The sequence below is a fragment of the Meriones unguiculatus genome, chromosome 1 (genome assembly GCF_030254825.1).
Source record: "Meriones unguiculatus strain TT.TT164.6M chromosome 1, Bangor_MerUng_6.1, whole genome shotgun sequence".
NCBI lineage: Eukaryota > Metazoa > Chordata > Mammalia > Rodentia > Muridae > Meriones > Meriones unguiculatus.
In genome coordinates this window covers 102,811,205-102,836,296 of record NC_083349.1, presented here as the reverse complement: position 1 = coordinate 102,836,296, position 25,092 = coordinate 102,811,205, and the positions used below count along the sequence as shown (strand labels likewise).

General features: G+C 38.4%; 1 protein-coding gene and 1 pseudogene across 1 annotated transcript; both read right to left on the bottom strand.

Moving 5' to 3' along the window:
* Positions 1-325: 325 nt before the first annotated feature.
* LOC110562832 (transmembrane protein 14A-like) lies at positions 326-2,524 on the bottom strand. The gene is made up of 2 exons (XM_060378895.1): positions 2,442-2,524; positions 326-644 (listed from the first exon to the last, which is right to left on the bottom strand). The coding sequence occupies exons 1-2, from the start codon at positions 2,522-2,524 to the stop codon at positions 326-328; spliced, it is 402 nt and encodes a 133-aa protein (XP_060234878.1).
* A 1,025-nt stretch (positions 2,525-3,549) lies between these two features.
* On the bottom strand, positions 3,550-4,799 carry LOC110562831 (malate dehydrogenase, mitochondrial-like; annotated as a pseudogene).
* Between the last annotated feature and the right edge of the window lie 20,293 nt (positions 4,800-25,092).

Here is a 25,092-nt window from a genome sequence, read left to right as displayed (position 1 = left end):
AGTGTTTGGAGCTGTCAAAGCAGAAAACAGGAAGGCCCCCAAATTTCACATATAAAAAGAGACAAAACAAACTAGTACATAACAATTCATTAAAGACCAGGACTGACAAATAGAAATGGCTAAAATGTGTGCTTTAAATTAAAAAGAAGGGGGGGGGGCGGCGAATAAACACTGTCAATTATTTTTAAATATTAGGGTGACAACATTTTTTTTATTTCAATGTAAGACATTTACCACTCAATTTAAATTGATCTTTTAAGTGCAAGAACCTTGCCTGCCAGGCACAGTAGAATGATGGGAGTTCTGCTCTTGACACCTCTAGGTGCTAAAGCAACAGTAGGACAAGTCTCTGGATCATCATGATGCTTAAGCTTGCAACCAGATCAGCAGGTATTATTTTCTCGGACTTCTTGAATCTCACACTCATTATGGTGGCCAGGAAGAAAGTTGTAAACAGTGACACTATGATATCTTGTTTGTCATTGGAGACACGGTAGACTCCATCGCCAGCCAAAAGTCCAACGGAAAAACTAGCAATCAAAGACAGAACTCCACCTCTTCCCTTATATCCCAGAGTACTTCCAATTGTCAAGAAGGCTGCATAACCAAAACCAACAATGTCTATTGGTGAGCCCTTGCTGCAGCTAGGGAAGGTGGAAAAAAAGACAATTTCTTTTGTTGAATGTCAAAACATTCTACCAGTTGCTTATATTTTTATTAGTTAAGAATTTCATTCATGCCCGTCTTTTAATCATGTTCACCAAATATCTTTCTCTTTTATGTATCCTTTTCTTCTTTTTAAAAGACTTTGTGTGTGTGTATGTATGTGAGAGAGAGAGAGAGAGAGAGAGAGAGAGAGAGAGAGAGAGTCCTATTACATAGCCCAGGCTGTTCTAGATCTTACTATGCAGATCAACCTGACCTCAAATTCAAAGTTCTGCATTCCTTTGCCTCCTGAGTGCTGGGATTAAAGGTGTTAGCCACAATAACTTGCTCGCTCATTCATCCTTTTATAAAGTGATGTAAAGATCATACTAATCTGAGAGTTTATGGTGTGTAAAGGGCAGTTGGAAATAAGGATTTGCTGGTTTTGCTAGAGTAAGTAAAGCAATGCAATAGGCTTCCTAATCAGCTAAATGTCTTAAGTCCCCTTTTCCCCATGTGAAGAAAAAGCCAGTCAACAGGAAAATTTACCTTCAGCTAGTCAGAAAAGAGGAAATACTGGATTAGCTTAAAGTTGAGATTTTCAAGGTGGTATAAAATAAGAAACTTCCTAAAGCTGGCTGAAGATGATATGCTCACAATTTAAGCTAAGGGGAGAGGGAAGGCATGAGTAATGGTGGGGACATTTTAAGACTGCTTCCTGTACTGCCTTGCTTAGTCTCTGCTCATTGTGGTTGTTTACAACTGACCACCCACTGTTAAGGGTGCGATCAGAGCACTGCTTCCCCTTACCACATATTAAATCTGATTTAAACTTGTTCTCTGTCTTTCCCCATGGACATTGAGGCCTCTTAGATGCAAGGTTATTAAACCTCCTTTATATCTATGGTGAGTTTCTGAGTAGGGCAGATCTAATAGTGTGTCATCTCAGGTAATTAAGCTCTTCTGAGAGAAAGTATGTACTCTAACTGTGGTGTGACAAATTTTTCCTGAGGGAGATAATACCCACATGTCTACTCATCCCATGTAGGGTGCCCATGACAGATAAAAGTACTGATACAGCCAAAGTCCAACTTTTTGAACTAATGAGTGTTATTAGGGTTACATACAGGAATATGAGTGAGGGGTTATTTACAGAAACAGAAATGACTTAAAAGACAGTTACATCACCAAAGTCCACATGGGAGACAGCTCACAAAACCTGGGGACCTGAAATACATTGCACAGCCTACAGGCAGTTCAACAGATTGGAGCGTGTCCTTCCCCCTTGCCAAAACTGGTATATTTCTCTTCCTGGCAGGTTCATTGGTCTGTTTCTTCCAGGAAGTAATCTGGTCTCAGTATTTTTTGCAGTTTGGTGGACAGGGGCTTTCTACTCTGGCAAGTAGAGGCCTAGGGAATCTAGTCGGTTTCAGGGACTTCCTGAAGCTTCTCTGAGTTGTTTACCTTACTGCATAAGGAGCTTTGCTGCAGAATGGGCTGTTTCAATCTTGGAGGAAGCTCTTAACACTAACATAAAGGTTCATTAACATAGCCAATGCTTCTCATGACTGTCAATATGCAGCCTCAATTTACTACCCCTCCGGATGATTGCTTTATATCCTAAAGCTCCAACATATGGTAAATCAGCCTTTCACTCCTTGTTCCTACCCATGCTTATAGTTTCCTTTTAAAGGAAAAGATAGACATTTTAAAAAACAAACTTAATTAATACATCAGCTACAGACCTTCCGTCTCTCTTGAAATCGCTATTACAACTTAGAAAGTATTAGGCGAACCAAATGGTAGCGCGCAGCTTCTTAGTTGCACTCTGTGAATTAATGCATTTATCTCCCAGGAATTCTTTAAACATGAGTCCCATTCGACCTTCTGGTTCCAGATGAGAAAGCTGAAAGTAAAGATTGTTACACCTTGGCACTTAATTCATCCTGCAATCTTGGTACCAGCTCTTCTAAGGTGAAGCACCGAAGCACCCTCACGACATCTTCATATATATCACCCCACCCCAGTACCAGGTGAGAGGTGTCACTGCTTAGCCATACCACGGCCAAGACCTGGATCCTAAACACTCTCGAAAAATGAAAAGGGTAACAAGGGAATCATAAGGATTTTATTAACCCTAAAGGTCTATATAAATGTTAGTGAAACCTTACTGCCTTTAAAAGATAATTATACTTTATAGAACCTCACGCGTATTTTACTTTTCTATTATGTGATATATGCTCTCTCTTTACACACATATATATATTACATATTAGAAACATAAAAATCATTAAGCTATGAGTGAGAAAAATCTATGATTTGTATAGCCATTCATTCAATATAATTTCCTCTTTGCTCTACAGTTTTAGTGGAAAATTTGCTTTTTATATGCATAGCTTTATTGAATTTCTGTCCACACCCCAAAAGTAAATGGACAGTTAATTATAGGGTTTTCCAATATTGTTCTTTTTGTTTCCAAGAAAAAAATAAAACAAAACAAATCTCTGTATTCTTCACTGTGCATGTTTCAATCCATCGACATGCTCCAGAAGGCGGCCAAGTCATAAGATTCTTGATTATATAATTTTGCTCAGATAATTCCAATGTCCTTCTATGATAGAACCCATTTTCCTCTGCAACCATTTCCCTTTTGCAATCCACCTGTTCTTTTTATGTTGAATTCATTTAAAGTTGCTGTGAGAGGTAGAGGGATAGTGTCAGAATCTACATTTTTAAAATCAGAGTCCCTTTATTGTCATCAACAGACCAGCCACAATTTGGAAGGGTTGCTGATGCCAACAGAATACCCTCCATCAAAGCAAATAAAGACTCTCAAGTGCTTTTAGTGGCATTGATGATGAGTAAGTTAAGATGCTGCTGCTGCTCCAGGCTCAATCCTCTCGCTCACTTCTGAGTTCCCACCTTTCTTGATGGGGCTTTCATCTGGGGGATGACCTCTGCAGTCATCTTCTCCTCAAAAGGAGTGATTTTGTCAATGCCCAGGTTCTTCTCCAGGACCTTTTTAATCAACAGCAAAGGTGTGGAGAAAGAAGTGATCCCGTCTCTTAGGACTGAACAAAAGAACACTCAACAGCCCCTTCCTTCCAGTTCATGGCGTCTGCAAGAGAGGAGACAAAGCAGGCTTCTGCATAAGCCACAGACAGCATGAGAGTACCTGCTCCAGATTTGGCCTTCATGACTTCTGTACCAGCCTCCTGGATCCTCCCACTGAATGTGGCCAGCTAGTTTAGGTCAAAGTCAACCTCCGAGATACGCTGAGAAATCTAGCCTATGATCGTCTTACTTGTGTGACCATCAGTGACAGGACCGTTGACTAGAGATGGATCCAGATCCTTCAGCTCTCCTACAAATATGTTCCACTCTGACAATGTCAATGGTTGTCACACCAAAGATCTTGTTGGGGTTGTACAAGCCATGCTTCTTGAAAACTTCTGCTGCGCTTGGTGTGGTGGAGTTAACTGTATTGGCATTGACGTTAATCATGGCTTTAGGGCAGTGAGGACACAGGCAGCCTTCAAGGTAGCCACAATGATAGCATTGGTGTTGAACAAGTCATCCAGTGTGTCATTCCTGGCTTTCTGGGCACTCTGCCTGAGATCAACACCACCTCACAACCTTTTAGACAGCCTAACATCTGCTCAGGTCCAAGGTAGCCTTTCACATTTGTTCTGGGCTGGATGTGACTCAGATCCAGTGCCACAACGGGCTTGTGAGCAATATAGTACAGGGTCAGGCGGCTCACTGGGTGGCTCTTCTTCAGGAGGAGCTGAAGGGGCTGTCCAATGCCCCCAGAAGCTTCCAGAACAGCTATTTTAGCATTGCTCTGGGCTGAAGTACTGAAGCTGTTGCAGAGAGCAGTGTTGGCAAGCTAGGCGAGAGGAAACAACATGGCTAGGATGGGCGCGAAACTGACCTACAGATGCAGGAGGTAACAGGAGACATCTGACTCCAATGACCTACATTTTTTATTTTTACTTTTTTTTTTCAGGGTGAAACCAAAGCCCAGGAAAGATGCTGGTTGATGTGCACACACAGATGAGTAAAGCTGATATTAGCACACAGTGTATCTACTCCAAGTGTATGCAAAGGCTCAGCACTGTCTGAACTACCTTGCTCTGCTTCGGAATTGTCATAGCCCGACAATGCCAAAGAAACTTTCCAATGGACCCGTAAACTTGGAGGTTAGCTGTTCAATCTAATTTCATCACCTCTACCTTTTTCACTCTTCAGTTACCAACTAAAGGATCAAAATGTATCTGCTTACTGTACTTTGATCCTGGACTTACTATGCCCCTGATCTCGACCTAGTTAGTATTCCTTAGTTTCTGCTTTTCAGTTGGGTGTGAGGTGCACCTATGTGTACATTATGCTGTGTATGTGGGGTACATGTATATGTGTATATACCCATGTATCTACATGTATGTGGAACCTTGGGGTTGACATCAGGAGTTATCCTGTATTTCCCTTTCTATTAATAACTAAGGCAAGGTTTCTTAATTGGACCAGAGTTCATATAGTGCTAGTTTCACTATCCAGTATAGGCAGGACATGTAGTCCTGGCCTTTAAGTGAGTTAGGAGTTCTGAACTCTGGTCCTTATGGTCATAATACAGGTGCTTTAACCACTGACATATTTACCAATGCCATGGTTTCTATTGTTTACACCTGTGCACCCTGTTACATTTGTCCTTATTTCTACACTTGATTTTTTCTTTGAATGTTAAGTATAGAAACAAATATTACTAATTGTTCTGTTTTCTATCAATTTATCATCCCCACTGTGCTGCTTGTTTCTGCTTTGAATCTTCTTTCTAAGGTACATAACTTGGACACATTGTGAAACCACACATAAGGATCCAGCCTGCCACATATAAAAAGTTTAAATATTTGTTGAATGATAATTAGATAATTTTAGCATAGAACAAAATAGAAAACTGCTACCAGAAGCCTCATAATGTATTTAGGAAGTGTCAGATTCTGGAATGGGTACTGTCTATGATGATATTAAGGATAACGAGAAGAGCAGCCTGTCTGCCCAATGAAAGGATGAATAGCAGAATCAAAACTCGGAAGGATAGCCTATAAGGCTGATTCCATAACAGCACATGAATTTTCAGGTAGAGATCTGAGAAGTGGGTTTTGATGGAGCTGGTTAAAAATCATCTAGTTTTGTGCTGAAAAGGATGAAGGACAAGATATGTTCATTAATTGATATCCGTCTTACCACCATTGTAAAATACTACATTATATGTTTTATATATAAAGAAAATAGTTTGGGTGTCAGTATTTTTAATTGATACCACAGGGGAAACAATATGAATGGAAGTACATTAAGGAGAAGAATTTTTCAAACCTTTAAGCTACATAGAGAGGAGAAAACTAGAAATAGAAATGCAGCTTTGACATTCACACAAGGGTAAGGTAATATATAAGCTAAAATTAAAGCATAAAGCAGTTTAGAAATGAAAGCATATATTATTTCTCAGTGCAGCAAATCATAAGTCAACCTTTTCCTTTAATAGAAAAAAAATTGGTTTGGTTCACAATACATGCGCCATGCATCATGTAGCATGTTGTAAATGTCTTCATCATTTTAAAATGTATTCCTAGTAATGCATGTCAATGGTTTTAACATAAGAACCAAATGAGGATATACAGCTATGCCCACCTTAGATAAATCTTCTGTGACATATTCCCCTTGTCTTAACTTTCTATGGCAGTAGAGATCAAAGAGTCATCCTTTATTTTTTCAATGAAACATAAACTAAAAACGGAAACCATTTTTAAAAACTGTCACGTGTAATATGCTGCCAGAGAATGATAATGAAGACTACACATATTAAATGCCCGAGCATTTACTACAGAAAATTCACAGCAATGTCAACAAATATATAAAAGATATATTGTTCTATTTAATGTATGCCATTTTTGTTATTTCCAATGGTCATAAGAAATCATTCTCTTCTGACAAACACTATTTTGTTTCTGTCAGACTCAGGGAAAAGTAAAGAATTCAAAGAAATGACAGTTACATCATGAGTAGAATAGCAAACTTTTCTTATACTTGTTTAGTCCATGGGCATTTATGACAGCTAAAATTGTAATTGATTGCCACACAGTTCCCATAACTGGAACAAAAACCTCAATAGAAAAATAAACATACTATTTGTTCATACAAATAATATATAATATCAGAAGATTGACCATATTTAGAGGCACATAGATATCCCCTGGCTGAATTTCATAGTTGTTGAGCATGTGGAATATTTGGAAACAAATTGTTAGCTCTGACTCCTTTAAAAAATTCCAAAACAAAACAAAACAAACATAAATGAAATGAAACAAAATAAAAAGCTTGTGAAGGCACTAGTGAGCTGAGGCAGGGAAATCAAACTAAACAGTGAACTTAAAGATATATTCCAGAAAAGTTAAATAATTAATTCTTGAGATCAAGTCCACCCATAGAATGCTTAGAGAGTTTAATGAGGGTTGTAGCTTTAGCAAATATTGCTTAGTTTAAATTTCTTTTATTAATGACTAGTTATTAAGTGGCATGCCTTATAAATAAACCTAATTATGTTAAGACAATAAGAGTTGGACTTTCATTTTTGCCTGAGCCTGTATCTAGAAAACAAATTAACAAAATAAAATGAACCCCAGTCATTCAAGCCTACAGGCCTCCTGCTGCTGACATCCTGATGTAGATGGTTCTGAAGTACATCCAACATTTATGCCTTCCTACAGTTCAGAGAGAAAGTCATGGCAACATGCATCAAACATGCCGTACTCAGACCTAGCAAGCAATAAGGAAAATAATGGTACCTCAGTTAAATCTCTAACTCACCCCAAAATAAAGATATCCAATTGCCTATGCACCATTGGAAACTTTTCAGAAAAAAAAATGATATTTATGAAGAAAACATGTTGTTACCTTACCTGGAAAAGCACTATTCATTTGAAAGGGCAGAATATCATGATTGTGAGAAAGTTTTTAAAAAAGCAGAGATTCTTTCCCCATACTAATTAAACAGTTTGCTGACAACAGTGCTTGTCAGCTTTCAGGATGTCAAGCTTTCTATTTGTTTTTGTTTCATCCATACCTCTGGAGTGCAGTAAGCAGAAAATTTAGCATTATCTCTATGATCAAGTTTTAAATCCTGAACAACTTCCAACACTATTCTTTGACTTACAGTCTCATCTAGTATCTATCATTTTGCTTCTTATATTGTGTGTGTGTGTGTGTGTGTGTGTGTGTGTGTGTGTGTGTTTATCTTATATTCAACATTGAGGCTTGGGCTTGCTATTAAACATTCTCTACTCAGCAAATGCTGAGTTTCCCATGCAGAAGGTAGGTACTCTGTCTGCTTGTCCACCCATTGTGTAGCTGCTTCAGATGAGTACACAGTTAACTCCCCTTCCCCTTTCAGGAAGGAGGGGAAAGAAAGGGTATAGGAGAGAAAGAGGAAGGAAGAGAGAAAGAGAAGGGAAGGAAGAGGTAAAGAAAGACAGAAAAAGACAAAGACAGAGAGACAGAGACATATAGAAAGATGGAGAGAACAGGAATGAAAGAGTGGTCTCACAGGCAGCTAGTGAGAAGGCTGGGTGTTACCTAAAGGAAACTAGGACCTTGAGAATATGTATTGAATCTTCCTGCTTGTCTGCTTCATGTCTCCATTCTTTGGTGTACTGCGATTCACCACACAGTACAGCATCATGGTCATGGACAAGTAATTTAATACCATTGTGTTTCATTTCCTTTATTTTAACAATGAACTTCCCTGCTATTTTATACACTTATTTTGCAAGTTATATGGAAGAATAATTATTATTATAATTTATTACAGTTTATTCAATTTGTATCCTGGTTGTGGCCTCTTCCCTTGTCTCCTCCCAATCCTACCTTTCCTCCCTCTTCTTCCCCTCTGTCCCTACCCTAGCCCACTCATATGGGAGGTCCTCCTCCCCTTCTATTTGACCCTAGCCTATCAGGTCTCATCAGGACTGGCTGCATTGTCTTCCTCTGTGACCTGGCAAGTCTACACTCACCCCCAGGGAGAGGTGATCAGTGAGCCTGCCACTGAGTTCCTGACAGAAAAACCCCTTGCTTTCCTTACTAGGGACCCCACTTGGAGACCCAGAATATTTTTTTATTTATTTTTATTTTTCTTATTTTTAAAAAATTTTTTTTATATTAATCACTGGTTATTTACTTTTTATCCCTGCCTCAGCCCCCTCCCTCATTTCCTCCCAATCTCACCCTTCCTCCCTCATCTCCTCCCTACCCTTTTCCAAGTCCACTGATAGGAGACGACCTACTCCATGAAATTCACAGGCAAATGGTGGGACCTAGAAATGATCATCCTGAGTGAGGTATCCCAAAAGCAGAAAGACACACATGGTATATACTCATTTATATAGACCCATAAGATAGGATAAATATACTGAAATCTATACATCTAAAGAAGATAAACAAGAAAGAGGACCCGGGGTAAGATGATCAATCCTCACTTAGAAAGACAAATAGGATGGACATTGGATGTAGGAGAAAACAAGTAAAAGGACAGGAGCCTACCGCAGAGGGCCTCTGAAAGACTCTACCTAGCAGTCTATCAAAGCAGATATTAAGACTCATAACTAAACCTTCGGCAGAGTGCAGGGAATCATAAGAAAGAAAGAGGAATTAGTAAGACCTGGAGAGGACAGGAGACCCAGAATATTTTTAAGTACTTACACTTTGAGAGTTTCAAACAAAGTGTTTTGATTAATTTATTTCCAGCTTCCATATTCCACCTTCTGTGCCTCCTCTACTTTCTATGCTTTTGTTTTGTGGTGCTTTAAGAGAGGCCTATCTCTCAGCACATGTCCTGGTCTGCTGGTTCATACACCCATTCTTTTCCCACCTCCACAATGTTCTGAGCTTTAGGTGTAGGGGTTGGGTTGCAAATATATTAATTAAGGGCTGTCATCATGGCTTATATTCTTTTGCTTCTTTTGTTTTTGATATCAATATAAGTACATCACTTTCTACTGTATCCAACCCTCCTCCTTGTTCTCTTTAAAATTCATGGCCTCTTTTTCCATTAATTGTTCTTACATGTATATAGTTACATGTATACACACGTGTATCCCTAAGTATGACCTAATCAGTCTGTATATAATGTTACTTGCATGTATGTTTTCAGTGCTGTCCATTTGGTGTAAGATAACTAACTCGCATACTCCTCCCTGAGAAAAAATTATTTCTCTCACTCTTAGCACTCTTTATTTGTTCCAGTTCTTTGTGTTGAGAGTTCAAGATCGTTCCCCATTCACATTAGCAAGCTTATTGTTCAGCTCATGTTTTGGCAGTCATGCCAGTGAGAATATGGGAGTAGCATCTGACATTACTAGGAGTAAGTGTCCCTACAAATCTCTAATCTTCCTTGTCTTATGTTCTTTCTGTCCCCTCTTCCACTATATTCTCTGAGCCTTAGGTGTATGAGTTGTTTGTAGACTTAGTCACTGGGCCAGGACTATAGAGTTGGTAGTTGTCAGGGATCACTCAATGTATGCCATTGTTGTTTTGAATTGTAATTCATAATGCATTATTCTTTTTAATTTATTATTATTATTATTTACAATTTATTCACTTTGTATCCTGACTGTAGCCTCCTTCCTCATCTCCTCTTGGTCTCACCATCCCTGTCTTCCCCCCTATGTCCCTATCCTAATCCACTGATAGGAGAGGTCATCCCCCCCATGATCTGATCCTAGCCTGTCTGGTATCATCAGGGCAGTTGGGATCCTCTTTCTCTGTCGCCAAGTAAGGCCACCTCACGAGGGGGAGGTGGTCAAAGAGTCACCACTGAGTCCATGTCAGAGGCAGCCCCTGTTCTCCTTACTAGAGAATCCACATGGAGACTGAGCAGCCCATGGGTTACATCTGAGAAGAGAATCTAGGTTCTCTCCAGGGACAGCCCTTGATTGATTCAATAGTCTCTGCAGGTGGCACTAGGCCCAGATTTGTTGGCTCTGTTGGTCTTTGTGGAGGTCCTTGTGGAGCTCCTATCTCCTCCAGGTCTTTCTATCTCCCCTTCTTCCATAAGATTCCCTGCACTCCTTTATTTGTAATAGCCAGAACCTGGAAATAACACAGATGTCCATCAGCGGAGGAATAGATACAGAAATTGTGGTATTTTTACACAATGGAATACTACTCAGCAATCAAAAAGGAGGAAATCATGAAATTTGTAGGCAAATGGTAGGATCTAGAAAAGATCATTCTGAGTGAAGTATCCCAGAAGGAGAAAGACACACATGGAATATACTCGCTTATATAGACCTAAAAGATAGGATAAACATAATGAAATCTATACACCCAAAGAAGATAATCAAGAAAGCGGACATGGGGTATGATGATCTATCCTCCTTTAGAAAGACAAATGGGATATGCATTGAATGTATGACAGGAGTCTACTGCAGAAAGCATCTGAAAGACTCTACCTAGCAGTGCTCCAAAGTAGATACAAAGACTCATAACCAAACCTTTGGCAGAGTGCAGGGAATCATATGAAAGAAGGGGAGTTTGATGTGGAAAGGATAGGAGCTCCACAAGGACCAAACGTATCTGGGCACAGGGTCTTTTCTGAGATGGACACTCAACCAAAGACCATGAGAGGATAAAACCTAGAACCTCTGCTTGGATGTGACCCGTGATAGCTCAGTAATCAATTGGTTTCCCATAGTAAGGGGAACAAGGACTATTTCTAACAGGAACTCAATGACTGGCTCTTTGACCTCCCCACTTCCCAAAGGAGGAGCAGTACTGTTAGGCCACAGAGGAGGACTTTGCAGCCAGTCCTGAAAATACCTGACAAAAGGGAGTCATATGAAAGTCAAATTCAAAACAACAATGGCTCCTCTATCAGTGGACTTGGAAAGGGGCAGGGAGGAGATGAGGGAGGGAGGGTGGGATTGGGGAGGGAATGAGGGATACAGCTGGGATACAGAATTAACAAAATGTAACTAATGAGAAAAATAAAATTAAAAAAAAGAGAAAAAAAAAGATTCCCCGCACTCTACCCAAAGTTTGGCTATGAGTCTCAGCATCTGCTTTGATACCCTATTAGGTAGACTCTTTCAGAGGCCTTCTGTGGTAGGCTCCTGTCCTGTTCCCTGTTTTCTCCCTTTTCCAATGTTTTCCAATCTCATTTGCCTTCCTGAATGAAGACTGAGCATCTTCCCCAGGATCCTCCATCTTGCTTAGCTTCTTTAGATTTTAGTATGATTATCCTATATTAAATGTCTAATATCCACTTATAAGTAAGTATATACCATGTGTGTCTTTCTGCTTCTGAGTTACCTCACTCAGGATGATCTTTTCTAGTTCTATCCATATGCATTCAAATTTCATGGTTTAGTCATGATTAGTCATCCAGAAAATGCAAATCAAAACAACCTTGAGATTCTGCCTTATACCTATCAGAATGGCTAAGATTAAAAACTCAAGTGTGGACGCATGATGAAGAGGTTGTGGAGAAAGGGGACCCTTCCTCCTTTGTTGGTGAGAATGTAAACTTGTACAACTAGTTTAGAAATCAATCTGGTGCTTTCTTAGAAAATTAGAAAAGATCCAGCTCTTCCACTCCTGGACAATATCCGAAATATGCTATATCATACATCAAGGACATTTGTTCAACTATGTTCAAAGCAGCTTTATTCATAATAGCAGGAATCTGCAAACAACCTAGATGTCCCTCAACTGAAGAATGGATACAGAAATTGTGGAACATTTACACAATGGAATACAACTCAGCAATTAAAAACAAGGAAAGCATGAATCATTCTTTGTAACCCATTCAAAGGTCAATTTTAATGGCAAAGTTTAATTCATTAAACTTTTTTTGTTTTAACTATTTATAGTTCTGTTTGCAGTTTTAAAAATATGCAAACATCCTAAAGGTTCTGCTTTCTGTGGTGCATGTTGGCCTTGAAAACTCATGTATACGGAAATTGCTGCAGAATGTCCAAAATACTTTTATAAGTTTGTAAGTTCCTTTGGAGGAACAAAAAAGAAAACTGTAGTCTGTACCATTCATATGCTTAACTACTTCATCCTGATGCTTATAAAACTTCCTGACAGCAGTAGTAGTTTCTCTGTTATACATCATGTTTTGTAAACCTAGCCTCTCTGAGAAAGAATAATTTTATTATTATTATTATTTTAATTTACAACTCCAGAATTTGGTTACCCCATCTATACTCTCAGGTGTTATGCATAGTTAAAATGATATAATACAATAAAATTATTTAATTATTTAACTCTCCACAAATTTTAAACAAAGACATGGGTCTGCTTCTGTCTCAGTAGAATAGGACTTGTTTTCCCCCATGAATCTTCTTCCAAAAGCAATTGGGAAATTTAGGCTAGATTTCCACACATTTTCTCGGGGAATCACAGGCAAAAAAGTAGTGTAACAGTAAATAATGTCTAAAACTGGACAGGTGGCAAGAAAGTTAAAGGGATACTTCATATCACTCTCCCCTTTGACCTGAGTACTAGCTCTTCAGAGCATGATAAGATAAAGATAAAGTCCTGGTAATGGAAACCCAGAACTAGATCAATAACCGTTAACAACTAAAAATAAGCATTTTAAAATAAGGCTTTTGTCAATCTCCTGATTGAGACGACTTTCCTTAGCCTTATGGACAATTTCAATTTAGCTCTGTAAATTTTTTACTTATAGTTTGTAGTCATTTTTTCAAAAATAACTGGGCATAAAAAGACTCAACTAGATGCAAAAATGTAAGTCTTCTTTTTAAAAACAATTCAAATAATCATGTAGGGAAGACACTAAATGCAGTTATCTTATATCATCAAGATGCTGCGCCATTGTTATTTTAATATAATTTAAAATAAGATTAGGATTTGTATTATATAAAAGGAAAATATTTAAAATAACAAAAATGTCAGGGACTTTGTCTTAGTCCAATTCATGTACCATATTTTTTGCTTTAAAGAAAGAAATCTCCCAATTGTTCAATTTTACCAATGAAGGCGCAGGAGTCAGATGCTGGAAAAAACCTACTAGCTCAGAGAGGCAGAGAAAGCACAGAGCTGATCTTCCTACCCAGCCAACATCTCAGAAGAAAAAAAAAAAAAAAAAAAGCTTAAAGCCTAAAGCTGAAAGTCAAAAAGCTCAATGCCTAGAGCCGGTTAGCTCTGCCAACAGACTATTAAGAGGAAAATGCCTGCTAGCTCACCGAACAACCTAGGAGAAAAAAGCCAAAAGCTCAAAGCCAAGACTAAAGACCTCAAAAATCTGAAGAGCCAAAGAGCTAAAAACTCTTTCTTCTGCACACTGTCTTAAATACCCTTCAAGTCAATGCCCCACCTTTCTACTTAATCCTTGCCAGCTAGTTTCTTATTCTGCCTCTTGATTTAGGATTACCTTTATTAAATCCTGTGTACAGAAAGTGCTTGGATTAAAGGTATGTGCTAGGGCTGATCCACACCATAATCATCTGTTTACAATAAACAGAAAGTTCTTGTATTAAAGGTGTGTGTTAGGGCTGAATCACACCAAACAAGAAACAGGTTTTTACAGTTTACAATATCAGGGTTTTCAATGGGATCAAATATCCTGCAATAGCATATAGACCACAGAAATTACTTTTCATGGTTCTGGAAGCTGCTCATCCAAAATGGAAACTGAATAGCTTAGATATTTCATGAAACACACTGACTGTTCCTAACTGTCCATTTCAGCCTGTTCTTACATTGCTGAATGAAACACCAAGAGAATTGCCTAATAGGAAGAAATGCACCATTTAGGAAGACACTCTTCTAGTTTAATCGCTTTCAAATATCTCCATATCCAAACACTCTGTTCTAGAGATTAAATTTCAACATAAATATTCAGTCTGATATATCATATCAAATCACATAATTACTGAGGCAACTCATAAGCAAAATTGGCATGCCATGACATCCTGATAGATTAGTAAAGCAAAAAATACATCAGAAATGTAAATGATGAGCATATAACCAGAGAAAGACCAAAACAATAAAAAGTACGGACATAATAGAAAAAAAAATGTGATGTTAGGAATGTGGTAAAACATAGCTTATGTTAAAAAAATAAGAAAGTCAAAAATTAATGCATCCAAAGATTTTAAATCATGGCTAGAAATTGTTTATAGTTGAACAGCATATTCCATAGTCATCCTTATCTACAGCTTACACACAGAAAAAGCAACACAAGTCTTCATGAGTTTTTATGTGTGACAAATGAAATACATATGATATGCATACCTACTAGAAGGCTTGATATACACACACAAACACACACACATACACACACACATACACACACACTTTCCCTAAAGAGCTAATTTTCTGTCCTGAAGAAAGGGAAAAAAATTAATAAAAATAAAATTAGTTCATCACTGAAGAAAAACGCTGTTGCTCTAAAGTGTGACTCATAATGTGTTAACAAACAGTTCCAGAAAACAGTTACCTCTACATTAGTAAAATTCTGAAGAAATATTGCCCAAGAGATATTATACCAAAGAAAGCAAAGCAAATAAAAGGTAGAGAAACAGTTTTTTTTTTAAATGTATTATTCAATTAATGTTATATTGCCTGTTAAAGTCTGAGCAGGCAGACTGGAGAAATATGCTGACAGGGTGGGTGTGAAAAGCCAGGAAAGCAATAATGTTAGAGAAAATGCTTGAGGGATTGGTGGTCAACCAATTAATTAGCTGCAACACATGCTCCTGTGATTTCACACCACACAAAAGAGGAGCATTTGAATGTGCCAGGGACCAATGCAGACCCTCCACAATTGGTGGATGCTCAGGCAATCACAGTTAAAGATGGAGATGCTTATTAGTATGTTCCGTTCCAAACAAAAGAAGCAGGAGCCCTAAATGGGAAAGCCTGGAATAAATCTACAATGCGATTGTTAATAATAACCAGAAAAGCACTAGCTCAATCATCTCCTGAAGTGGGTTCTGACTTTCTGAAGTGGTAGCTAGAATTATGAAGGTGGAATTATAATGAAACCAGTCCCATCCGGTGTTTCAGGATTCCTTAGATTCACATTGAGTTTCTGTATCAGTATTACATTCCCTTTCCTATCTTTATCTCCTTTTTTTCAAATCAGCTGGACTTCATCAGAGGGTTTACTGATCATTGCTTAAATATCTAGGCTTCCTTTTTTTGTTGTTTTTTTGTCTTTTATTCATTCTGTTTCTTCATTTGAAATCATTTTTTTTCAAGTCCTTCTGAATACTTTCCATTATCTAGTCTATCTAAACAGGCCCACCCTATGCTACTGATTGACTGGGAGTCCAATCAATTTGGAAGGCATCATTTACCTATCTTACCTATGTAGCTTATGCTTGGTTTGACCAGTGGGAAGTCTAGACCCAAGACTAGAGAATGGAAAATGAAGAAATAAGACTCTCTCTTTCTCTCTCTCATGTATGTGTGAGTGAGTGTGTGTGTGTGTGTGTGTGTGTCTAAAACCAACACTCTAATTCTACGCTAATTTTCTCCTTCAAAATAATGGCTTTCTAAGACTATTTGGGCCTACAGAAGTCTTTTTTAATGGTAGATCACTGGGCAGCAAATTTTCCTGGCCTTATTTTGTAGTTTTATTGGGCCAATGTGCCCTAAAATCCCTCTTTATTTCTTTCATTCTACCTGTTTACTTTTAATGCTCTTTTCATTAGATTTATTTTAAGATCTTCTCTTGAGAATGGCCATAGTTTCTCAGATGTGAAATATCTCTCACTTCTCATATTAGGAACAGTTATACTCTGTGCTCTATGTACAATCAAAATAACAACTATTGCAGTGGATTTAAAACCTTAAATAACAGGCTGCAATACATTAAAAGTAGAAACATTTTTCTTGACTTTGAGTTCATTTTTATTTTGAAGCTTTCTGTTATAACTTGAGGTCAGAAAGTTAATCATCAATCTGAGATTGTCCCCCTCAAAGAGCAGCATCAGATTTAGAGGGAGCTGAGGAAGTTCAGGTACAATGGTACAATGGCTTTTGCTGGGTCATCAGTCCATCTGTGTGCATATTAATAATGGATATCGTAATAAAGGGCAAGCTATTGCTGTCAGCAGGCAGCCTTCAGCTGGTGTCACACTGTCCAAGGTCATGACTTCTCTGAGTCTGCACAAATTTCATGACAACTGACTATAAGGACCAGTTCTTAGCCATTTTGGTCATGACATTTGGAAGTTTCAGCATGAGGTTAGCCTAGGCCTTGGTTGACCCTCTATCAAAATTCCATTACCCCTTCAGTCCTGACCTATTTCTCCACACACTTCTCACAGGTGTTAACCACAAGAGTACTTCCCTGAACACCTCTCAGAAGCTAAACTTCACTTCATAGTTCCCCTCCCCCTGCCAAAGATGACAACCTTCAGCAATATATTTCTTCTTACCTGATTCTCAGTTAGTACTGAGGTACTACCCTACTCCCTTTTCACTCTCTGACTTGTACCTCTGCTTCATTTTGGGTTCTGTAAAATATGTATTTCTGCATAACAATGCACAGTGTTACCACTAATTTAGCATAAAATAACTCCTATTCCTTGTTTGGCATTTCCTGTGAACTAGGAGACTTGATCAGTGGCTCAGGTGTAGAAGAAGCTACTACTTCCAAGCTCATGGTTGTCAGTACAGTTCATTTCATTCTGGGTTGTTGAACACTCTTGCTGACTGACAGCTAAAGGCTCCAGACAAACACTTCTTGGTTGAGGCCTCTCCAACCTAATGCCTTCACTTTCTTAAAGCCACTAAAATCTGTTGCTGTCCTTGTGGAGCTCCTGTCCCCTCCACATCTTACTATCTCCCACCTCTTTCATAAAATTCCCTGTACTCTGCCTAAAGTTTGGCTATGAGTCTCAACATCTCCCTTGATATCCTGCAGGGTAGAGCCTTTCAGAGGCCCCCTGTGGTAGGCTGCTGTCCTTTCCCTGTTTTCTCCTTCCTCCGATGTCCATCCTCTTTGTTTTTCTGAATGGGGATTGAGCATCTTAGCCAGAGTCCTCTGTAGGAGTGAGGAGAAGAGTGATCAACAAATGTGCAAACCTGGAGATAGACATGAATTACTGTTAGTTAATGTCACATTGTTTCAGTAATGAAAAGGTGAATACAGAAGAAAAGTTGGGAAGTGAAGAAAAAGGATGGGAAGTCCTCCTTATGTTACGTTGTGTAATCTCCATCTCAAATCATTCAGAGAACTTTGAAATTCCATTTAGCAACAAATGTCTTCAGGACAAACACTCAGAGAACTGAATCTTGTATTTTATCCATTAGTAATGAGAAAAAAAAAAACATGTTGCCTTTGGAATTAGTGAGATATTTGTGCAATCCTGAAAAGCTTTTATTCTGGAAATAATTGAAACAATGTTAACTTTGGAAGCTTTCAAGGAAAATATGTTTCTCCCAAATATTGTCTTCTCCAAAAGTAACACATGTGCGGGAGAATAAACCTCCTTCCCTTCCTTAGAAGTTTTCTATTTGAGAGATGAAGCGCAGTGTCCCTACAGAGAGAGTCAATGAAAGGCATGAAATCACCCTTATTTCCCCTTGCAGAATGGTAACACTTGGTGGTGTCAAACTCCAATGTACTAAAAGCAAGACTTGCCTAATAGCTACCTTACTCCAGACTTAATAATTCTGTTAATTAAAAGTATCTGTTAAGGGAATATAAAATCTGTTAATGCAGAAAAATGAACCTTAAATTAAATCCTTTTTTTTTTTGTAAAAGATATCTGTAGTGTGTATTTGCATGACAAATCATATAAAATGGGGAAAAAAGAAGCTTAATTCTATAAGAAACAGAAGCTAAAGCTTGTAAGGGATTAGAAAGTAGAAACTGAATATAGTTAATAGTTGATTTAGGAAAACAGTGATATTCCATTCATGTAAAAGCACACCACCTACAACCATGAGAAGTTTAAGTGTGTGGGTGTCCTACGACCATTCCAGAATATCATGTATGCAATGATGGCTGAAATAGTTTCCAGAGGGCTAGTTTTATATGGATACATTTTAAATAAGAAGCTCTCAGGCATTTAAGCTATAAAGAAGCACTCAAGGGCTTGGGAAGCTCAGAAGATGGCATTTGCTCCTCTTGGAGAAAACCTGAGTTCAGTTCCCAATGCCCACGCCAGTCAAGTGGTTCACCACTGACTGCATCTCTAGCTTTAGGTGATCCATCAACTGCAGCCTTGTGCTTACTACACACAGTGGAATGTAAGGAAGGAAAACAGCTAACACATTCTTTGCAGGCAAAAGAATGTGATAAGTTAGATAGAATGTAGATAAGGTATTATGAAAGTTGCCACAATTTGGAAGCCAAAGGCAAACAGGAGGTTTTCTGCACTCCTTTAATGCATGTGTGCCTTGTTACACAGACTTTCTCTAAGTCTGATTGCCATCTTTTTTCTCCCCAGTGATGGATTTTCACTTGTTTTTGGTTTGTGTCCTTGAAAACTGAAGACGAAGATGGCGTGACAGTTTATCTATCTTTCCAGTACTTATCTCCAAATCTGCGTCATTTTGAGTTGCTCTTCAAGTGTCATATGGTGATTTCATGAAAAATAATTTTTTTTCTAATTCTTGACACATACCTTTTCTTAGAAGAGAAATATTGTAACATTTTCTCAATGTGTTTACCATTCCAACAACTCTCAAAGAATTTTATCTTGAAACTGACCATATACTGTCACCAAACCTTCTTATCTATTATTTATCTGAACATAAGCATGAATGTGCTATATTCTATATATATATACTTTGCATTAAAAAAAATATGCTCAAGAGCTCACTGAGTGATAGACTGTCCCTAGTCTTTTCATCCATCTCCCCTAAGTGAACATTATCATGACTAGAAGGCTCTTTGGCAAACATAACTATGTTACCTTTGTGAAATATGTCACCATGAGCATGCAACAGAAAAGGCTGAGGAATGACATAGTTCATTAATAGCAGCTGAATTTTCCCCAGTGTTGTAGGTCAGGACATAGCTTAGTAACAATTAAGACTAACCACAGGCTAACTTGGAAACCATCAGAATAGGAGAAAAGTCTGTTATTTTTCTGAAGGGAAAGCTATGTATCCTAATTTAATCAGCTTAGCTCTTTTTTTTAAAGCTCTTTAGGAAATAAACAGTTACAAAAGAGTTGTGCAAGTTAAATAACTTGCAATTTTTTTGAAAGATTGACAATAATGGATTAAAAACATTTTATAGAAAGATTTCTTTTCAAGTTTCTATACATTCCACAAAACATATTTAGGCAAACAAAGAAACTCAACATAACCATTATACATAAATCTCTGTAATTAAATACAAGGGCTAGTGAAATGGCTCAGAAGTTGAGAGTTTTTAATGCTCTTTTGGAGAACATTATATGTTAGATTCCCAACATCCCTATGGCAGCTCAGCTGTCTGTAACTCTTCTTCCAGGATGCCCTTTCCAATGTCTATCGGTTCCAGGCACACACAGTACACACACATACTTTCAGGCAAAACACTCAAAAACATAAAGTAAAATTAATCAATTTGTTAAACAATACTTATTGTATAATTCTGAGTGTAGGAATAGTCTTGGTGAGCCGCGATACACTGGCTACCTTTGTATCTTCCTACCCACTGTCAGGGTGGAAGTATTAGGTTACCAACCCTTTCGTGGAACTAACTACATCCCACATTAAGTTTGGGAGGACATAAGGATGAGACAGCAGAATGAGAAGAAAGAAAATAGATGGCCCCACCACTGCAATAAAAAAGGCGTGAGCCAGGCTGTAGTGCTCAGCTGGTTGAGAACCCAGGTTCTACCGTTCGCTGACCACCTGCAGTATACAAGCTCTACACAATAACATCAGCTGTTTCTGGTGTCATTGCTACTTTGGTAGAGTCAAGTAGAGGCTCAAATAAGATGGCTCCCATCCCAGAGTCTACAGAGATTCTCTTTCCTTTCTATGAAATCATGTTTTCTATGGGGGAAATTTATCAGAAAATGTGTCCTCTTTCTCTTTGTGTTGGCCATGAGAGCTAAGTACTGTGTTTCCGAATGGTAACCTACAGGTAGAAGAAAGGCAGATACTAATTTTATGGTTTCTTTTTTATTTTTATTTTTATTAATTACAATTTATTCACTTTGTATCCCCCCTGTAGCTCCCTCCCTCCTCCCCTCACAATCCCACCCTTCGTCCATCTGCCCCACCAATATCCCTCCCCATGTTCACTGATAAGGGAGGTCCTGCTCCCCTTCTCTCTGATCCTAGTCTATCAGGTCTCATCAGGACTGGCTGCATTGTCTTCTTTTGTGACCTGGTAAGGCTGCTCCCCACCTGAGGGGCAGGTGATCAAAGAGCAGGCCAGTCAGTTCCTGTCAGAGACAGTCCCTGCCCCCATTACTTTGGAACCCACTTGGACACTGAAATGCCATGGGCTACATCTGTGCAGAGGTTCCAGGCCATCACCATGAATGGTCCTTGGCTGTAGTATGAGTCTCTGGAAAGACCCCTGGGCCCAGACTTTTTGGTTCTGTTGCTCTCCTTGTGGAGTTCCTGTCCACTCCAGATCTTACTGTCTCCCACTTCTTTCATAAGATTCCCTGCACTCTGCCCAACATCAGGCTATGAGTCTCAGCATCTGCTTTGATACCCTGTAGGGTAGAGTCTTTCAGAGGCCCTCTGTGGTAGGCTCCTGTCCTGTTCCCTGTTTTCTCCCTCCTCCCATATCTAGCCTCTTTGCCTTTCTGAATGGGGATTGAGCATCTTAGCCATAATCCTCCTTCTTGATTAGCTTCTTATGTGTACAGATTTTAGTATGTTTATCCTATATTATATGTCTAATATCCACTTATGAGTGAATGTATACCCTGTGAGTCTTTAGGTAATAGCTTTCCAAAGTCTCTTTCAAACTGCTGTCAGCAAATTACAGTCATACTTATATAACAGTGACAATTAGTCAAAATTATTGGAATTAGTTAAAAAAAATAGCAAATCTAAATATGTCTTATTAATAACAAAATACTGCAGTTCTTGTTATTGCCCCATTTGTAAAAAGTGCTTTCTTTAAATTTTCTCTTTATTATCCTATTTTGAACTTCTCTCTTTTTTCTTATTTAATTCAAAATTTCATTTTCATTTATTTATTTACAAATATATAAATACAACCTGCTGGACCAATTTGTGTGTGTGTGGTGTGTGTGTGTGTTGTATGTGTGTGTGTGTGTGTGTGTGTGGTTTCTTGTCTAGCCACTCTACATTGGTCAACCAATAAGTGAAATCAACTTTGGAAAAGTGTAATAATCCCCAGAGCAGTCATTAGTCACTAGTAATTCTCTGTTTAGGGGTAGGACCCCAGGAAAATTTCTCCTTCATATTAATGTGTCCTTAGATTGCTAAACACATTTCACTTCTGTAAAAGGCATGACCCTAAGTTATAGGACAAGTGCTTCAAAAAGCTTTATTAATTTTTATTTTATGTATATATGTATTTTGCTTTCATATATGAATGTATGTTTGTCAGCTGTGTCCTGTACCCCATGGGGATCAGAAGAGAATGCTGGCTCTCTTGGAGCAGGAGTTACCATTGGTTATGATCCGGCGTGTGTGGCCTGTAACTGAAGCAAGCTGAGACTCCTCTCTATTCAAAGGTAACTGTTTTCCATGTGTCTGATAGCTCAGCCACATTCCCTTTAGTAAATAATCAAAAAACATTATTTAATTTTTTAAGTGGAGAAGTACAAAAATATGTGCTTTAAATGAAAAGAAATGCACACTCATATTTACCTTATAAAATGAAAATAAACATACTCATACTTATCCACATTACCATATACTTAAAAACTTTAATGCATTCTCAAAACCAGACTAGAACATGTTAAGAAGTAAGAGACTGATACCCCAACCAAGGACCATGCATGCATGAAGAGGACCTAAAATCCTGTTCAGATGTAGCCTGTATACTCAGTCTCTAAATAGCTTACATAGAAAGGGGTACAGGGGCTGTCTCTGGCATGAGATCAGTGACAAGCTCTCTGATCACCTCCCCCATTAGGGAAGACAGCCTAGCCAGACCATACAGAAAGACAATGCAGACAGGTCCTGATGAGACCTGATAGGCTAGGGTCAAATAGAAGGGGAGGAGGACTTGCTCTATCAATGGACTAGGGGAGGGGAGAGAGGGAAGGTGGGATTGGGAGGTGACCAGGGAGGAGGCAACCGTCAGCATACAAAATGAATACATTGTAATAAATAATAAGCTAAAAATTAAAAATAAAAGAAATAAGAACTATGCTCTTAAATGGCACTTTAAATTGTTCTTTATTAATAATTACATGAATTTAACTATATTAATGTTTTAAATATCAAAAGAACAGTAAAATCTGAATTTCATAGTATATTTAGCTGTAATTTAATAAAAAGAAAGAAAAATTCAGTGTTATAGTTAAAAGAATTATCTCTAAACAGAATTAGGATAAAATATATTTCTGTTTAGTAAAGAGAATTAGAGTTCCTTCAGTTGTGTATATTCACCCAGAAATGTATAGATTTTCAAACAAGTTGCTGATAACTATCTAAGGAGGAAAACATCCACTCTTATGCCTCGTTTTACAGTTTAGTAACACAGTCTGTGTTTCTTGATTCATGTGTCTATTACAGCATGGGACCTCTCAGATGTGTATAGCTCATTTTCAGCCTTAAAAATGTAGCAATTTCTGTGCAAACATGAGAGTTTTAAAATATTCTGGTTCATGTCATGACTGTATTAGGAGACTTAACCAACTTCAGTAAATGTAATATACTCCTATATTCTTAGAAATTCGTGGCCACAATAATTAACTTAAAAAAATAATCGGACTGCAGTTTTTCCAATAAAAAAGCTTTTAAAATTTTAAAATGTGTCTTGATTTAAAAGTAAAATAACCGACACATATTGATAATAATTACAAAACTCACCAATATTTTTCTTTCAAAAGACATTGCTTTCTTATGTCAGAGCCTTGACTTAGGTTAGCATAGTGAGGTTTCAAAATCCTAAGAAGAGCTCTGGAAACAAGCATCTAACGCCAGCTCCATAGAGGAGTATGTCTTTATCTTCACTGTTGTGGAAACGTGTTCTCACGGAGTCGAAAACTGCTCAGCTCATTCAAGTGTAAACTTGGTTATTTTTGCCCCTACTTCAGAGTGTCTATGTTACATATAGAAAGCACAACAGAGTTTGCCAAACAAGAACCTAATGATCTCCTATCCGTGGAGGTAATTGTGGTTTTCTTAATTTTACAAGAGGGGAAACTGAGTCTTGGACAGATACCTTTTGATGAAATACCAGATTTCCACTCACACTCACGTGTTTTCAGATGTGGCCAGACCTTTCTGCCATCACGCCATGTTGCTTTTCCCAAGGAGGGTGACATGGGTTAAGGAGAGATGTTTGTTGTCTTTTATTTCCATATATATATATATATATATATATATATATATATATATCTTCAATTTCATATACTCCCTCTCCCTTCAAAATGCCTCAGGACTGAGGTGTAGGCCCAAGAATAAGTATGAACATGTGTGTTTTGTCACCTATTACATGGCAGTAAATGAGAAACCACACAACCATTTTGCTTGTCACACCCCCACAGTGATTTTTACAGAAAAAATAATAGAGGCAGGGAATGTGAGATGGTCCCCGAGTGTCCTTTCAGCTCTCACATCCTATGATTCTACCGTGTTGACAGCAGAATAATGCTCAGAAACAGCACTAGAACAAATTAACCCACCAGATGAGAATGAGTTCCGGAGCTGTCGCAGGACTGACAGTGCGGTTATGCTGACAGCATTCCCCACATGCATTCACAGGCAGAGATAATGCTGAGAAAATTAAACAAGTGGAATTTGCCTGCTTTGCTCTATTAATAACTCCAGTCACAATCCTACAGACTTTATGGGGCATGGCCATGGGATGGGAATGTGTCTTAGCGGTCTATTCATCTGCTCAAAACCTCTTTTCGAGTTCTTTCTTGTGCTTGCTCCCCTGCTTTCCCAGAGATTCACAGGAGTGACTGCTTAAGGGCAAAAACTAACTAGCTGACATTTATACTTTACACGCCTTTCACGGAATGTACTGCACAAGTCGGAAAAGCAGTGTATAGTTTGATCCGAGGTTTTAAGGAAATGCTTCAAGGCGATGCAGACTTATAAAAGTAGGGTGAGAAGGATTGCAGAAAACAGTGACAACAGTGGGGAGCCAAAAGCAAGGACATGCCAGCAAAACTGTAGTAGCTTGTCTAAAGAGATGAGAAAGGAAACAAGCTGAGCTGCGGAGAGGGCTTCAGGTGATGGCGTGATGGCTCTTGGTGCCTTGCTTTGTTCCGGCAGTTTCTAGGAAGTTAGTCTGTCTGGCAC